This window comes from Phoenix dactylifera, unplaced genomic scaffold (genome assembly GCF_009389715.1).
Source record: "Phoenix dactylifera cultivar Barhee BC4 unplaced genomic scaffold, palm_55x_up_171113_PBpolish2nd_filt_p 000456F, whole genome shotgun sequence".
Taxonomy (NCBI): domain Eukaryota; kingdom Viridiplantae; phylum Streptophyta; class Magnoliopsida; order Arecales; family Arecaceae; genus Phoenix; species Phoenix dactylifera.
Window position 1 is genome coordinate 43,826 of NW_024067886.1, and position 19,161 is coordinate 62,986.

Below are 19,161 nucleotides of genomic sequence, written 5' to 3' on the forward strand. Positions count from 1 at the left end.
TCCCGACCCGTCTGCCGCTCCCCATCGCCGCCTTGTCCACGGCAACACGGCTGGTCCCGGCGCAGGCCCACTCCTCCCAATCCGAGCCCCCGTCTGCCCAGCCGAAGCGGATGAGGACCTTCTCCATCTACCACTGGAAGTTTGGAACCCCGACGATCCCTCCATGCCTCGGCTCCAGAGCTACGAGATCGATCTCGCCGAGTAGATGGAGACCGTACCCCGGATCGCGAAACCCTTGAGTTGCTGCGCCGTTATCTCTCACAGTCTGTAGGCTTGCTCGGGTCCCTGCTGTGGTCGCCGTTGACGAGGAGGCGGAACTAGTCGGCAAGGGGGAGGAGAGGGCGGAGGCGGAGGTCCAGAGGAGAGGCGAGGGGAGAGCGGAGGGGAAGAATCCGGAGAGGGCGGAGGCGGAGGTCCGGAGGAGAGGCGAGGGGAGGGCGGAGGTGAAGAATCCAGAGAGGGCGGAGGAGAGGGGAGATCGGGAGATCGGGAGAGGGACGTTGAGGGGTGAAATTGAAATAGAATCAGGGAAATCCCTAGAGAGAGGAGAAGTTGCGGTGAAATTGGGCCGAGCGGCGTGCGGGCCTTTTTGGGCCAGAAAATTTGGTTCAACCTATATTAAACGGGTAGAAACGGGTTAAGCGGGTCAGACATCTAAAATCCGTATCCGACCCAATTAATAAACAGGTTAAACGGGTCAACCTGTTTACGACCCGAATCCTGTTTAGGCCAAACCCAAACCTGTTTATGGCGGGTCGAACACGTGTCGGGTTGGCGGGTCGGGTCATATTTTGCCACCCCTATTCAGCCGACCATGGTTTGAATTTTGAAATGCCAAAAATTTATGAAATCATAAGCTCTAGAATTTGGATATTTTTGTTAGCATATCACCCAAAATATGAGGATTTCATATATCTCATTGTTCTACAACAATCATATGAACTATCTTAAATTTTTTTTTAGTTTTTCTATTTTTAGATTGTTGAAATATTGATACTTCTAAAAAAATATAGGGTTTTTTTTGCATGTATACCCTCCAAAATATACAAAATTATATGAATTCCCTTGTAAAACTGCTATTTACATGTATATCCTCATAAAATACTTATTTTTTATGTATACTCTTCTTTTTCTTTTTTTTAAATATATGTACCCATATCATCTAATGCCCTTAAAAAATAAATGATTTAAATTTGAAATGACTGAAATACCCTTATAGATAGACGCACAAAAAGAAAACTTTATAAAGATACACATGCAAATAGCAACTTTGCAAGGTTATTCATGCAATTATGCATATTTAGGAGGGTATACACTAAAAAAATCTAATAAAAAATGATCAAAATTTAGTAAAGATAATTTAGTTGTCCTTAATAAAAAAAAGTTGGCAAAAAAGGATTAATATTATCATGTCACATGATCTCATGTTGATATTAACTCTTATAGAATGAATTATGTTGCTTTTATGAAATTCTCGCCTCAAAAACAAACAACTCAACATTTACAAATCACTAAAAAATATTTTACTAATCTAAACATCTATAATTAATTTAAATCTGTTATGCTTTAATCTTTTAAAAATGATGAAGAATATATAGATGTCATAGATTCAATAATGATAATTATAACAAAATCAAATGGGGAATAACATTACCAAAATGATCACCTAATATTCTAATTTGTCCGTGTCATGATCTTAAAAACAAAAATTGACAATGTGGCTCAATCTTTTTTTGACTTGTTGATCCAATTGAATCATAAAAACTTAGCAAGTTCTAGCCATGTTTTGAATTTTTTTAATGGATTTTTTGAATGTATACCTTTCTAAATATGAAAAATTGCATGAATACTGACGTAAAGTTGCTATATGCGTGTATACATTTATAACTTTTTTTTCTATATCACCTATCAGGGTATTTCAATCATTTTAGTTTTAAGCTGTTTATTTTTTAACAATGTTAGATAGTATGAGTACATATGCAAAAAGGAATAAAAAGAAGGATATATATGCAAATAGTAATTTTACGAGGGTATTCATGCAATTTCATATATTTAGGAAAGTATACGTGCAAAAAACCAAAAAAAATATATAATCTCTTCTAAAAAATTATATAAACTTAAATTTAAATAATTTTTTATTAGCATGTAATCTTGAATTATAAATTTATTTGACTTAATCATGATAATATAGAATAAAGTATTAATTATGTTAGTTTGTTGATGCATTCTTAGATTTATTTTCTTAAAGAAAGAAAACAACAAAATTAATTCAAAAAAAAATGTGATATGAGAGTGCTAATATTTGTAGACTTTACAGCAATGGCTCAAGATTAGCTTTACACTTTTGGATGTCAACTTCTTAACTAGAAACACATGTTTGGATTTTTCTTAAAGAGAGAAAAATTTTAAGTAGAGAAATTTTGGCATGTTCTTTTTTTAAATAATGTTTTAAACAAGTGGGCAAAATCTGGAACTTTTTATTGGAAGATGAATATGGAAGCTATTTTTGATTGCCGATCGAGCACTATTACTTTTTGCTTGGCACCAATTGTCTAAAGGATGGAGAGTACAATTTGTCACAACAAAACTGAAAATAGGTTGTACACAAAGGTGAATAGAAAAACAGTATAGGTAAAATCGTGACTTATAGTGAGATGAAAACCCTTTCAAGAAGAAGATGTCTTTTTATGGACTTCTAACAAAGCTTGTGCTTCAAGTTCCACAAACTTTAGTTGCATGAGTATAGCACAGGCTAGTAAATAAAGAAGTTATTTAGCTATTGATTCAGGCACAAGACTACAAGACTAAGGATGTGATAGTGGATAAGCCTGTAGTGGGGCTTAGGGCTTCTAGCGAAGATGATGCAGCTAGTTGTATGATTTGGACCATGGTACGTTGTACCGACCTGAACTGGGTGGCACGGGGCATACCGTACCAGTTCGGTACCGGTACTTAGTACGGATGGCGTACCGACACTCGATACGCCAAAAAAATTTCATACTGTACCGTATTGATACTGTACTAGTGTGGCATCGGTACGAGGTCCGGTATCGAGACGACGAACCTTGATTTAAACTTTTGAGAAGATATCCTAGGCATAGTTATTAAACCCTGATTGACTGGCTGGTTAGACTAGAAAACTGGTGAACCTGCCCCCTATCCTGTCAGGTTTTGTAATTGGAGTAGCTATGCATTGGACCTTGTGAAAGCCAGGTTGAACAGCATGGAGTTCTAATAAACCAAAGAAGCAGGCAGGTGAAGAACTGGGTCGCGTAGGTGGTTTTCAGAATTCTGAAACTCAAAAAGAAAAAATGTCTGAAGTTCTGAACCATGCTTTGCATAGAACCGACCTTGAACACCTTGCATGGTTAGAAACCACTAAGAGATTGAATCTTGACATCATACATATAGAATTAATACGTGGAGTTCTTTAAGACAAGTTAGATATTTTAATAATCAATTCTTTCTATTTGATAGAAAATATGCGTAATAAATTAGAAACAAGGAAATTAATTCCAATTTTTTTTGTATGAGAGTGATAAAATATTTTAGACTTTACCCCAGGCATGCGAGATTAGCTTTATACCTTTTGATCTCAACTCTTTAAGAAGAAGCTCATGTTTGGTGTCTCTTTAAAAGAAAGAAAAACATTTAACTGGAGAAATTTTGGCATGTTTATTATTCTATGTTTTACACAAGTAGGCAAAATGTGGAAGTTTTTATAGGAAGATGAGTATGGAAGTAATTCTTATTGATTATTTCATTACAAAAAGAAAAAATGACGATCTATATACTGATGCTTTATTCATTTTCCTTATTAATTTAGGTAAATAAAGTTGATATTCAGTATGACAAAGTATCGAAACAGGTTGATGTTCATACATTAAAAGATATGCTCTGGAATCATATGCAAGAATCTGTTCAGATTTCTATTGTGGTAAGTCATTTTTGTTTCATTTCTTAAAGACCATCTATCTCTTTAATGAGCATAGTTGGTTGTCATAGTTTGATATATCATGACAAATATATGATACTTGTCAAAATTGCATATCTAGCATATTCTAATGGCTTAAATGAGAAACCATAGAAAATACTGATTTTTTGCAGAGTTTGAAATCATGCTTATTTTGTTACCTAGTGGAGCTGAATCATGCATTCTGCTCTCTCTTATAGATATGTTGATGAAATTACAATAACAAGGGTTACTGGTAAATATAATCTAGCATACAGCCATTGTAACCTTTTTTTGTTTGTGCTTATGATGCTTAACTGAAAGCAATAGAGATCGTGTAAAGGCTCTTCTATATCTTTATTTGATCGAACTGTTTACTAGAGTATTTAATTCTTATTCTAACCTAAGGTATGGAAGGATTTTTGATTTTTGAAATTTATCAAACCTATACAAATGTATGGTGTCAAATCTGATATTTATCAATTAGGGGAGAAAAAAGATTATTACTACCTCCAGCATGGAAAATACATCTTTAAACAAAAAATTTAATGAAAAAATTGTCATTTTGTAAGGATGGAACTTAATTTCTTAGACCAGTGTATGTGAATATTTTGTATGCCGTAGGTGTCTGAAATTGAGCACCGATCGGAGTTAAGTCTCCTAATTTGGGCTTGAAAGAAGCTGATTCAAGTGAAGTTTTGGATTTCATTTTTGGATCAGTTATATCAAAAAGTTATGAAACTTGACTCAAGCTTATGTGATATTTGTATCTGTTTAGGCTTTGTTAGTGACCATTTAATCAAAAGCTAATTCTTGAGTGAGGCCGAACCGGTACTTTCTTCAGCAAGTTAACCACTGTTTAGACTCAGCTTGTTTTCTTATCAGACAACCTTGAATGAGCTACTTACTGAGCGAAGTTTAAGCTAGTCATGGACAGCTTGGTTTATTTTCCTCAATTCTTGATGATATAAAAGAAAAAACAAAGAAAGGTCTTTAATATGCTCTGTCTGCTCAAACTGCTCAAATCAAATTCTAATTGAACATAGGGCCTCATGATATCTATATGCTTTGAGGCACCATTTGTTTTTCACTTCTGCATCAGTCCTGCTGCGACCTAAAATCACTGATTTACTGTAATCTTGAGTCTACCATTGATCCCAGCATGACTTCTAGCTCCATTGGCATAAATATTTGGTTATTTTGGAATAGGCAATTGTTACATTTGAGTGATAATATCCTGCACTAAGTGCTTGCTGCTTCATTGCATAAATGAAATTTCTTCATAATGCACAACTTGTCATTTAGCTTGTCCAATCATCTTGGCCTGGACTCATTCTTATGTTTAATAAAATGAACACTGCAAAGCATCTTCTCGTCAAAGTACAATGTTTTGTTCATGTCAAATTTGCCATGAATTATGTTATCACAACTTTCATCAAGGAAGCAATTCGACCTTCTCTTCCTATATAGATTTTATATCTTAGCTCATGTTTGAACGAGCAACATAAGTGTAGAGAGGTAGGGTTAGAGATTATGGTATTAACCATCAACCCACACAAGATCCATTTCTTTATAGACCTGTTCTTGTTAGGTAAGTCTATAGTAGGATATTATTTAACCAAGTCAGATGTTATTTTTAAGAACAAAAAAGATGTATCTTAAGTCTTAACCATATATTTGAGTTCTTTAGAAGTAACAACTGTCACAAGAAGATCTTTCCAAGGGATAAATATAGCAATTGAATGATGAAGAACATGCAAGGAAATAAAAGAGGGAAAATAGAAAAAGAGAAGAGGGAGAAGAAAAGGAAGAAGAGGGAAATACAGTTGTGCCTATGGTATGGTTGGTGTATTGCTGTATGTATTTGAGTACATCTTAAGAATATTTAAATCGTGGCCTACTAAACGGATCTCTTAACCTTAGTGTGGCACACCATGAGAACTCGTGGATTTTATGTTCTTAAGCACTGGAGTCTGGAGCCTTAGTCAAAGTGGCTAAAGTATCATTGTGAACATGTGAATTTTGATCAGTTACTAAGAAGAAATTTGAATCCTATAAGTTCAGCAACACACTAACAAGTAGTGGCAAGGGGAAATGTGATCTTTACTCAACAGAGGAGCAAGGGAATTGGAAAGAGAAAGTAGGTATATGGCAGTGCAATCAGAAGTAGACTTGCAAGGCCACAACCATGAGTTTCAACCATGATTAGCACGTTGTGATGGCAGTTGGTTGGCATGTGTCTATCATCATCGTCTTAGTAGCTTTAAGTTTATCCATTTAGTGATCGTATATCATTCACCTCCTCTTCTGCCACCCTAATCAAAATCAGAAGCTTTGGGGAATACAATAAAAGGAAGAAACTGAACAAACCAATATTTTTTGCTTATATGATCCCTCTCCTTCAAAGTGTCACATATGACCCCCACTAGCAGGGAAACGAAATATATTCCAGTTGTGAATCCAAATCTGTCTCGAATCAACACTTTTTCTCAAAAACATGTTTCATACTCCAAATGAAAAGATACATACAACCATATGATATCGAAATCAATTGAGCATAATCATATCGAAATCAAAATGTTCGATCATGAGTCATATAATATTCTAGAAGAATGTATATTCAATCATAAAATACTATGCATCAAGCTCGCAAAACATGAGTAATTCAACTTAGAAAATATTTTATAATTTACTGTTAAACAAGATTTCGCTGTCTCGGTACCGAGCCCTGTATGGGCCAACCAATATGGGTAATAGTACCATTCGGCAAATCTTGGTTGTGAGGGTTGAAACCTTTTAAGTAGAAGTAATCCACTAACTACAAGGCCTTGCATTCATAGGCCTTTTGTGCTTGTGGTTGGCAAATATCTAGCTGCCAATGGCTATGCCCTTCTCCATATACTTAATTTAAAGCTTCTAGGGATTAGGATTTAAGGCCGTGTTTAGCAGAGCTATTAGCAGTAGAGCTTTTTGAAGTAGAGCTTTTATAAAAAGCTATTTACTGTTTGGTAACTATATTTTTAAAGTGCTGTAGAACTTTAATATGTGTTTGGTAAACAACCTGAGAAAGTACATTTGGTATGACAAAATGACCAAAAAGAAATTGCATAGTATTATACAACAGAGCATAATAAAATATAATATATATTAATAAAAAATATGTAATATAATATAATATTACTATAATATAATATAATATCATTATAATATAGTAATATAATATTGTATACTATGGCATAAAAATATAACATAATTTGATATTATATAACATAACATATCATTGTATTATGATATTATATTATATTATATTATATTTATAGTATAATACAATAATAAAGGTATAAAATATTATAATTATTAGCATAAATTAATATAGCCTGGCACATAGTTAAGTCTTTCTAGCACACAGTTAAATCTTCTTGTAATTATAATATTTTATCATGTGTATTTTGTTCCAAAAAGAAAAAAAAATTATAAATCAAAACAGCTTTTCGATACATGCTAAAAGTGTTTTTCTGAAGAAGCTCCATTTTGGAGCTTCTACCAAAAAACTATTTTAGCTTTTTGGCAAAGCTAAAACAGTTTTTCGATTTTTTTACCAAACACCTTTATTCTATCCAAAAGTACTTTTGAAGACTCAGAAAGTACTTTATAGCTCACCAAAAGCATTGCCAAACGGGGCCTAAGAGTACTTTGAAAGGTATTGTTGTTGCTGGGAATCAGCCTGCCTAGGCACAGAGCGAGTGAGGCAATGGTGCCAGAAGATTGGTTGCTCGGATCGTGTTAGGTTGTGACTCGAGGCGGGCGACTGTTGCCAGGATCTCGGTCTATGATCGTGCTCTGACCTAAAACAACAAAGACAAAGAAGTTCTCTTGTTGGAGTATGTCCGGTGGGAGACCCTCCGTTGCTTAAGTTAGGACGATGCTCAGAGAGTAAAAGGAGGCTCCCAACAGTCTGTCAGGGCGTTCGAGCATTTACCTGAAAGGTCCTCTGGAGAGTTGGTTGTATAGGCGAAGGCGAGAGCCTGACACCTTGGAATTCGGGCATGTGGTCGGCCAAGATTGGCAGGCCTCCACACTTTCCTAATATCGGGCATGGGCGTTTCGCACACGGATCGTGCCCCACTTGTTTGGTTGGTGTGATTTCAAGGATCACTTGGGATCTCGGTGAGGATGTCGTCAGTTGTCAGGGGTTTTTGAAATTCGAACTTGGCCGCATGCTTCTGGACGTACCCTATGGCTGGCCTTGATTGGTGGTGTGCTGGTTCCGTGGTGAGCCTTGGTTGGTCGGCGCCTCACATGAGTTGACGCATATCACTTGCCCCTCACTTTCGTAGCCGAGCTGAGCTTGCTGGCTTGGATTGCGGAAGTAGCTTCCTCGATAAGGCCGACCAACAAAGATTGTTGATGATTAATCGGACCGCCCTTTTGTAGGAGAACAGAGATTTCCCGCATCTTGCTTTTATGAGGGGTGTGACTATGTTTGTCATTTCCGAAGTGTCGTAATCATGGGAGGGATGCCTGCAAGTTGAACAACTATTTGGAGTTCAATGATGATCCGAGAGGTCGTTCTAGGGCGAACGTCTAAGCGACATGTGGCCGAGGTTGGTGAAACACCATATCAGAATGGTTCACTTAAGTCTTCTATGAATAGGAAGGGTGGCAACCCCAATCCTTTCATCTCATCGCTTCCTATTCGAGAACCTAAAGAGAGGAAGAGAGCAAACATGGGGTTTAGCCGACGTTCTTCTTGTGCTTTTGTTCTGGCTTACTCTGTAGTTTTGGCTTGCCCTACGTCTTTTCCTTTCCCTTGTCTCCTTTTGTCCTTTTGCATGCCGTTTATGGACCCATCCAACGGAGGTTGGTCTTCCAACGCTGAAGGGGTAGGTTAGAGCTCTTCCGATCGGGCCTCTATGGCCTTAGAAGGAACACCCACCCCGAGGTATCCTTAGGTTTGGATACTGAGATAAGCCTCCGAGGGGAGTCTGATCTTGACCAGATTCATGTTGCGCTCTCTATCCCGCAGAACTACATTCTTGAGCACCTTGGTCCTTCAGATCAGGTGACTTCACCCGTGGAGAACTGGATAGCCTTATATGAGGAGTCCCTGAAGGCGGAGTTAAGGCTTTCGATCCGAATGGCTATCGCCGAACTATTTGCTCAATTCCAACTTGTTCCCGTGCAGCTTGTCCCCAATGCTTGAAGGATGATAGTGGGCTTCTTTTGCTTTGTCTGGCTTCAAGGAATCGTCGATACTGCGGGGATGTTCCAAGCTGTCTTCCAAGTGAAGGCTCTTCCCTGAAATAAAGGGTGGTGGTACCTTTTTCATAGAAAAGGCTACAATGTCCTTCCCCCAGGCACCTCATCCATTCATGGTTAGAAGGGTCAATTTTTCTTCGTGTCCTTATTGACTTTCTGACATTTTTTTGACACGGTGGAGGATACCTGGAAAGCGGGCATTAAGCCTTTTTCCATTTTTGTTAGATGAAAAGCAGGAGTTAGTAGATCTACTTCGCCAGATGAGGGCTCCACCTTTGGTCGAGTTGCTTCAAGAATCGGCTTTAGTAAATGCCGGTTTGAGCCCTAGCTCTGCCTTTGGTATATCTCTTTATCTCATTCTGTTTATTACCGATTTCGCTCTGCTGATTGACTTATTTTTTTTTGTGTTTGTACCAATGAAATTCAAGGTGAACGTGCTCGTTAGCACCTCGAGAAAGACAAAATTTGGAGAAAGTAGTCCCTCCTCGGGCAGGAGGAGAGCGACGACAAGTTCTTCTGCCGCTGAGGCCGGGCTCTCGACGACGTTCAACCCTATCATTAGTCCCTCCATACTACTCGGATCGTGCTAGGTTGCGACTTGATGTGGGCGACTATTGTCGGGATCCTGAAACAGCAAAGACGAAGAAGTCTTCTTATCGGAGTGTGTCTGGGGGATCACTGTATGCATGGTGGCTTCGAGACAGAATTTGGTAAGGGATTTTGAATTCTGAGCCAAGGCATAAAGCTTTTGCGGGCATCTAAAGGACGAGTGAAAGGAAAAGATGCTTGAGAGACTGAAGTAAACAAATGTGGCAAGGGGTTGATCGAATCGGTCTGAAGGATCATTCTATAGGCCATATAAAGAGAGACGACTAGGATGAACTCGTATGGAGCAGGACAAGTGGAGACATGATGAATCGAGGCTGATTGAGGTTAATTATCGGTCTGAAGATGATACAAGATTTGGCCGTAATGACATCATAGGTAGTTGGCATTAGTTACTAGAGTTAAGGAAAGTGGGGGTTAGATGTTGGTTGTTACCACCAAGTAGATTGTTACACTACTGTTTATCTTTGAGTATAAATAGTGGATTGTAATCCAAGCAATGGACCTTTCAAAACATCAATGAAACCAGCTCATCTTTAATTACATTTACTTTATCTTTAACTTTCCTCACTTGTAGTTTACCATTAGGACACTAATTTACCATTAGGAGTAGCAATAGATTACTCAAATCGTAGTCTCAGCTATACCTTATCCTATCTCATCCTCCTTTCAAATAGACGGTGTGACAGTAGCGAAACTTTTTGAAGGTCAAGGCAACTGAATCTATGCTACTTTATCATTATCCCTTGATCATCCTATTTTTGGCCAGTCCAACATTGGTGGCATACCAACACAACTAGTCGACATAGCCATTAGGCTTGTTATCCTTTCCTTGATTAACCCAATGAGAGAAAGAGGTGCCAATCAGCTTTCCAACTTGCCCATCTCTCTCTCCAGGAGGAAAAAGGGTTGAAACAATATTTTTCCTACCAGGTAGCCTAGATTGAAGAGAGAGAAGAAATAGTTCCAAGAATAGCAGTATATAATTCAGACTAATGCTCTACCTAGTTCATCCCACACTGTTTTGGAATGGACTACTCAAGGGCTCCAATGCCATGACCACAAGTTGCATATACAAGCAAATCAAAGGAATTAAGAACTTCAGCAGTTGGATGTAGATCCTAGATAAGTTTCTAAAGAAAAACTTGGACACGAGGAGCAGCCTTAACATTCTTACACCATCTAGCATCCATTCCAAGAGGTGACATACTAAGAGAGAGACAGAGAATGGTACACATCTCATAATGATTGAAGAGTGGTGTGTAGTGCCCTAGCAAAGCTTCTCTCCAATTGCCAATCAGAATAGACAGTGATAGGATATGTTTACAAAGTTCAGCAGGGAATAAATGAATAATGGGGAAGACATCCCCACCTCTTTTCATTTATAATAAGATCAAACACTTCACAATCATCAGAGATAAGGGAAGAATTAAGGTCAAAGGACGCTTGTTGAGAGAAACATCTGAGAGCTAAGGCTGCGTGAGAACAGAGAAATGCCCCATCACCAATCAGATGAGCTTTTACAAATGCAGCTCCATGCCCAAAGAGCAGCAACATGGACAATGATATTGTTCCCATGAATCTAGAAAATTGTATTTGTTTCAAGCACAAAGTGCTTATAATTCTCCATTTGTATATAAAACTTGCCAACTATTTTAGCTATGAGGGCAGTCTTCATCTTCTTAACTTCCCCTATCCCAAGTCCACCATTTTACTTAGGCCAAGTAATCTGGTTCCCGCTTCTTAGATGCATGCCCCTCTTAGCTTTGCCTGTATGATACTTCCTTTACTATATCATTATTGGATTAGTCATCGGTGTACAAGTGTTAAATGCCAAAATTCAAGAACTGCTACCTCTATGTTGGGTTTGTAACGCCTCAAGTTGCCTATGCATTTTGAACACAATTTCTTTTTTTTGCTTTCATTTTTAGCTTTCTCATAATATTTGAGATACCTTGCTCCTACGCTCTCTTTCCATTAAATAGAGGATTCAAAACAGCTATACATGGAAAGTAAATCAAGGAGAATTAGCCAGCCCTGATTCCTAGCTATCACCTATAATTACATAGCTATATTAGGACAGCTATGCATGGAAAGTAAATCAAGGAGAATTAGCCATCCCTGATTTCTAGCTATCACCTATAATTATAGCTGTTATCTCTACATAATTACAGAATAACTACAGAGTTAATACTCGTAATTGTGCTGCTCACGTGACACCCCCTCTCAAATTGATGCTGGTTGATTAACAAGTAACAATTTGTTTACAAGAAACTAGTGTCTGTGGCACGGCAAGGCCTTGGTGAGAATATCTGTAACCTGGAGATCCGTGGGAACATAGGGAAGGCTGATCACATTGCGATCAAAGGCCTGTCGAATATAGTGGCAATTCACTTCAATATGCTTGGTGCGCTCATGATAAATAAGATTATTTACAGTTCGGATGGCACTAGTATTATCTGCATGTAAGGGAGTGGGATTGTGCTGTGGGAAACCAAGTTCAGAGAGGAGTTCTTGGAGCCAAATGATCTTGGAGCAGGCAACAGACATTGCTCAATATTCAGATTCGGTCGAGGATTTGGAAACCATGTCCTGTTTCTTACTTTTCCAGGAGATAAGTGCATCACCAAGAAACATGCACCATCTTGTGGTAGAGCGACAGGTATCTGGACATCCTGTATAATCGGCATCACTATAGCCGATCAAATAAAGTGTAGTGCCAGTAGGGAAGAACAGACCACGTGTAGGAGTCCCTCTGATGTATCGGATGATTCTGCGGACAGTAGCTAAGTGTAGGTGTCTAGGATTCTGCATGAACTGGCTGACTTGTTGTACGACAAAGGAGATATCTGGCCTTGTGATGGTCAAGTAGACCAAGCTGCCTACCAGCTTACGATAAATAGTAGGATTATCTAGAAGGTCTCCTTCATCTCGACGATATTTCACATTAAGCTCAAGAGGAGTATCGATAGAGGCAGTATCTTGGAGATGAGCCAGGTTGATCAAATCGAGGGCATACTTATGCTGATTGAGATACACTCTAGTGGAGCTGCGGTGGACTTCAAGACCAAGAAAATAGGGTACGTGGCCAAGATCTTTCATATGAAAAGAGGTCTGAAGGTTCTGTTGCAGCTGCTGAATGAGAAGAGAGTCAGTACCCGTGATCACAATATCATCTACGTAGACCAAGAGTAAGACAAGATCAACTGGAGTCTTATGGAGAAACAAAGAGGAGTCATATTGACTCTGCTGAAATGAAAGACCAAGAAGAGTGGTTCTAAACTTGTCAAACCATGCACGAGGGGCCTGCTTCAGCCCATAAAGAGACCGCTTCAACCGGCAAACATGATTAGGATGAGCTGCTGAACCGGAGGGAGGCTTCATATACACCTCTTCTTTTAAATCACCATGGAGAAATACATTTTTGACGTCCATCTGATGAATGGGCCAGCTTTGAGAGGCGGCTATAGCAAGAACAAGACGAACAGTGGTCATCTTGGCAATCGGGGCAAAGGTTTCTTCGTAATCCACTCCATATTCTTGTTTGTTGCCTAAAGCAACCAGCCTTGCCTTATATCTGTCCACAGACCCATCAGATCGAAGTTTAACAGAAAAAAACCACTTACATCCGAGAGGCTTGACTGTGGTAGGACAAGGGACAAGCTTTCAAGTGTTGTTGGCTGCGAGAGCATCAAGTTCCTCTTGCATAGCAAGTCTCCAACACTCTTCGTTCGCAGCTTGAGAATAATAAGTAGGGACTGCAATGTTGGCCAGAGTTGCAGAGAGGCAGTTATGAGAGAAGCCATGTCTATCTGGAGGCCGAGTAGACCTAGTAGAGCGCCTAACATCAGTAGGTAAGAATGTTGGAGCAGCCTCCTCAGAAATAGTGTGTAGAAGATTCTGAGTTGATAACATCCAGCACAGGAACAACAGTGGTAGCAGGGTTAGAACTGACAACATTGGGCTCCACTAGAGGTGAAGAAATTGCAGGGGGAGCCGCAGCTATGGTGGGTGCAGTACTGGGGCGAGTATAAACCAAACCGGTTTAAAACGTCCAGATGGAAGGGTTGCAAAATCAATAGGAGGCAAGACAGCAACAAAATCAATAGTTAAGAAATCCGAAACTGGATTAGTGGCAAAAAAAGACTGATTTTCAAAGAAAATCACATTCCGAGACACCCACATTCTCTTAAGAGCTGGATCATAACACAAGAAGCCCTTTTGAGAAGGACTATATCCCATGAAGGCACATTGGACTGACTGTGCAAAGAGCTTGTCGTTCATGTGCTGGCAAGTGAACAAAGCATACACACCCGAAGATATGAAGATCCTGGTACTGTGGATCCTTGCCAAAGAGCCGCAAATGAGGAGTGTCCATGCCCAAGACTAGAGAGGGCAGCCTATTAATAACATAGACGGTAGTAGAAAGTGCTTCTGTCCAAAATTTGGAAGAGACGGAGGACTCAAGGAGCATGGTCCGAGTAATGTCAAGCAGGTGCCTATTCTTTCTCTCGGCAACCCATTTTGTTGGGGTGTATAAGGACATGTCCGTTGGGAAAGAATACCTTTCTGCTGCAAGAAGTCCAGAAAATCAGAGGATACATACTTCCCACCTGGGTCTGTTTGAAAAGCTTTGATGCAAGTGGAAAACGTATTCTCCACATAAGCTACAAAATTCTTGAAGGTAGAAAAAACTTCTGACTTGGAGCGCAGAAAATATAGCCAAGTGAATCGGCTGTAATCATCGATGAATGTGATAAAATATTTATATTTTGCACGAGAAGGAACTGGTGTGATACCCCATACATCACTGTGGACAATCTCAAACACTTTTTCTGCTCCACTACCATGTAAAGGAAAAGGGAGAGTTTTGCTTTTGGCCGAGTTTGCAAGAAGAACACTCAATAGGAACAGAACAAGATTCTTTATTTCCCAAGTCTCCAGATTTCAATAAATAATTTAGAATACAAGTGTTTGGATGGCCCAAACGTCAGAGCCAAACCTCACTCTTACTACAAACGGTGTTACTAGCAAAAGACAGCACATCAGTAGGCTTATTTTGAGTGATCTGTAGAGGAAATGTCTCCCAATCTTAGGCCCCTTCGCTATCACCTTGCCCGACCCCTGCTCCTGCACGATACATCTATCACGAGAGAAAACCACAGCACAACTATTGTTAACTAACTGTCTAACAGAAAGAAGATTGGCAGATAACCCAGGAGCGATAAACACTTCATTGAGTGCAGCAGAAATATCTCCAACAGCAGTAATAGGAATTGTGTTTCCACTAGCAGTTTGGATATGTGAATTGCCATGATACTTTCGAATATTTTGAAGCATATCAGGGGTCCTAGTCATGTGATTTGAGACACCAGAATCAAGGAACCAAGACTTAGAAGAGTCATAGAAATTACCTTGAAGACCCAGAGTAGAAAAAGCAGAGTTAATCATCTGCTGCATCATGGCTGGAGTTATGGATGTAGCAGATGTAGAGAATTCTTCACACAATGAAGTAGAAGAGGCAGCGGACTCCACAGAGATTTGATAAGCCTTTGGCTTGGAAGGACGGATGGGGCATTCTTTGATGATATGTTCATTTTTCTTGCAATAATTGCAGAATTTCTTGCTGCAATTTACAGCAATATGGCCATATTCTTTACAGCTATAGCACTGAACCGTGCTCATATTTCTTGACCTGGATCTTCCCGGGCAGTAAAGGCAACTGGAGGAGTGTTGCTGGCATCTTTCTCCAAGAGAGCCTGAGTAATTCCCCTCTGTTCTGCACGCAGCAGCTCTCCTAGGCAAACAAACAGAGAGAGAGGGACCTCCCTGTTAAGCAAGGCAAATCTAGTAGCTTCAAATTCAGGATGCAAGCGCATGAGAAATTGATCCCTTTGGCTCGTGGCATGGACTTGGTGTACAGCAACCAAGCCTTCTGCAGGAACTTTTGCTTGAATAAGGCCAGAATCAACAATGCCAGAATACTCGGTCCGTAGATTAAGAAAATCTGAGTAATATTTCTGAATTGACAGATTGCCTTGAGAGAAATTGGCAATCTCCAACTCAAGCTGATAGCGCCTAGCATTGTTGTCATGATTGAACACAAGTTTGAGGTAATCCCACATCTGTTTTGCAGTGGAATATGGATGAAGACTCAGAACTATATGAGAGTCAACAGACCCGAGAATCCGGGAACGAATTCCTGCATCAGTGGCTATCCATTCAGCCCTTTTTTCAACCTCAGTTTCTGCTGGGAGCTTCATGGAGCCATCAATATAGCCCCACAGCTTTTTACCTTGAAGAAGAGTTTGAAACTGAAACTCCCAAGTCGAATGATTCCTCCCTGTGAACTTGATGCAGACAACTTCATGCTTCTCCTTGATGACAGACAGAAGACCAGAATGCTTTGAACCAAGACTAGGACAAGAAGCTCCACAAGCTAAGAGATTTTTGAAGAAAACTAGGAAGAAGTAGCTCTGATACCATGTCAGAATATTTTAGATACCTTGCTCCTAGGCTCTCTTTACATTAAATAGAGGATTCAAAATAGCTATACATGGAAAGTAAATCAAGGAGAATTAGCCATCCCTGATTCCTAGCTATCACCTATAATTACATAGCTATATTAGGACAGCTATGCATGGAAAGTAAATCAAGGAGAATTAACCATCCCTGATTCCTAGTTATCACCTATAATTACAGCTGTTATCTCTAAATAATTACAGAATAATTACAGAGTTAATACTCCTAATTGTGCTGCTCACGTGACAAGCTTAAGGGTCCCTTGCTTGGTGCAATGATAGAAGGCTTGGGATGACAAGCAAGGGTTCAAGTCGTGGAGCAGCTATTTTGTGGAAGAAAAAACAAAACTAAAAGTTAGGTTTGCCCCTAGTCTGCCCCTCCTGGGACCCTTAATTGTCGGGATCATAACGATATTGATCTTTTTATTTTCATTTTTAGCTTGCTCCATGGAACCATTGCTCATATGACACATTTGCATAATTCTTCTATATCGGACTTCTCTTGTAACCCATATCATGACACGTTTAATTGAATGATCTATTAAGGCATATGCCAAAACTATAATGCTAAAACTTTGTTCATTATTTGGCCCTTAAGATCATGCGAGTCTGTTCCAATTTCTGAAACTTGTGATATTTTGGACCTTGATATGTGTATATATGCTATATTCTAGACAACCATGTAATTCTTTCTGCCTTGTGATACAATAATGTTTATGCCATTTGTTTGGTACAGCTGATCATTTAGAATCTTGTAATGCTAAAATTTAGCAGCTTTAATGCGCACACTCTCCCTGCGTGTATAGACTTGAAGCCAGTTTTACTACATTATTTTGAACAAGTGTCTGTTAAGTTCTTGATCAGAAAATCACTTTTTTTTTCTTCTTGTTTATAAATAGATCTCCTTATTTTTGATCTCATTATTGCCTTCATGCATATTTGATGGTTCATTATATGTATTTCAGGAAGGTGAGGCTACAGTGTCTCTAAGGGAGGTCTTACTTCAGTTTCCAAGTGACTGCCCTACAGCTCCAGCCAAGGATATCTCCCCGCACCTGTTTTTCATCTGTCTCTTGCATTTAGCTAATGAGCACTGTTTGAGCATCCATGATCGTCCGAGCTTAGATGAGCTTGACATCCACATTCCCTCTGCTGCACTCGTGAAGTTATGTTCAAATTAGCAGCTCACATTTCCACATACCAAGCTACAGCATATCACTTATATTTTAACACTGAGCCACAAAATGTATGTTCTACTGGAACTTGAGGTTTATGATGTGCTCATATGAAATCAAGCATGCGTTGTTTTCATATGTATTTCGTTTACTTCATGTAAGCTGCTTTGGTTTAGTGTGTCAGACTAAGGAATGACTTCATGGAGCTGTCAAGGGCCACTTGCATTTGTCATTGAGATCTGAGATTAGGTAGACTTGGCAAGCCATTGTTGTAATGTGAAGTATTGTTTTAAAGCTGCTTCTTAGGATAAGTTTAAAACACATTGCAAATTATATGCAGCATAATTTGCTCATGGTAGCAGGATCCATCAACAAACTCCTTGTGTACTAAACATACAGGGTTTATAATGTGAGAGGGCTGGAGTTGGGCCAGGTGGGGCTGGAACTACGAAGCCTCCCTACTCGTCCTGATGTTTGTCTTGTTGTCAAACTAGATATTACATTCCCACAGGCTTTATAATCAGAAGCGGTCGGTCTCCATCCTAATCTTGTTGAGAAACGGTTGTGCCATGAAAGCGATTCTGCAGTGTATCCATCTGCTGCTTCACACACATTCCCATGCTTCCCGATTTTTTTTTTTTTCTTTTTGGATGGGAATAGATGAGGAAAGTCCCAACCCATAGGAGAAGAGGTACCTCTACTTCTATTTTTTCTCAAGAAGGTTCGTGGAAAGTTGAATATTTTGAAGGATAACATCACTCGAAACCTGAAACTTTGGCCCCTTGCTTTAGACGGGTTGTGACTATGGAGCTAAAGCTCGGTTTATACACTCCCCCTTTATTTCATTAGGGGTGCAAATGGGTTGGGTTGGGTTGGATCCTGAGTGACCTCGATCCAATCCGATTTTTTATCCGGATCCTAATTTTGGACCCAGACCCGATTCAGTTGAAGATCGGCTCGGGGTCAGGCCGGGTCGGATTTGGGTTGGGTCTGGTCCGTGTTGGGTCGGGTCGGGTCGACCCGGGATAATTGACATCTGGGCCTTTGATTGATTAGACTTTGTTGTTTATTCTTTGTTGACTGAAAGTTTAATTCATGTCTCATGATTTAATGGTTTATTATTTTAGTTCTTGGCGCCATATACATTTATATATAATTGTTTGCAGTATGGATATAAATGTTGGAAAAAAAAATGAGCCAAGAAAGAATAATGCCACAAACACTCTTCCTTATTTGTGCAATTAAATAGGAATATCATAACAATTCACCAAGTAACAATAATCTTCCACAATCAACATAAGTAATCAACAAATAAGATAATCAAGTAACCCATGAACAAGAGGCACCACAATTTTAAATCTGGAAACCTTTCGATATGAAGCGAAAAACCATAGAGTCTAGTCCAGCTAAAATCCTTCACCATTTAGAATAATAAGATTACAATTTATCCTTTCTAGTTCAACTAGAGGCTACCCAAACATCGCTAAGATCGGATCTTAGCTTCAACAATATGAACATTCATCATCAATAAGATAATAATAAACAACCAAATAAAGGGTGAGTCTCGCCAAATGTGGATGCTTGAAATATCCAATAGAGAAAGCTTTTCAAAGATCCAAACCGTTCAATTTGTATCTATTATTGATAG

The 19,161-nt window shown here is 39.2% G+C and overlaps 1 protein-coding gene across 2 annotated transcripts in view; it reads left to right on the forward strand.

Moving 5' to 3' along the window:
• The window catches only part of LOC103710834 (condensin complex subunit 2), a 38,156-nt gene extending 20,195 nt beyond the window's left edge, over positions 1 to 17,961 (forward strand). For both annotated transcript variants that reach the window (XM_039118973.1, XM_008796735.3), the window contains exons 12-13: positions 3,827 to 3,937; positions 17,304 to 17,961. In XM_039118973.1, the coding sequence (XP_038974901.1) occupies positions 3,827 to 3,937; positions 17,304 to 17,519 (327 nt within the window). In that variant the 3' untranslated portion in view covers positions 17,520 to 17,961. The remainder of the gene's footprint in view (positions 1 to 3,826; positions 3,938 to 17,303) is intronic.
• Positions 17,962 to 19,161: the final 1,200 nt, after the last annotated feature.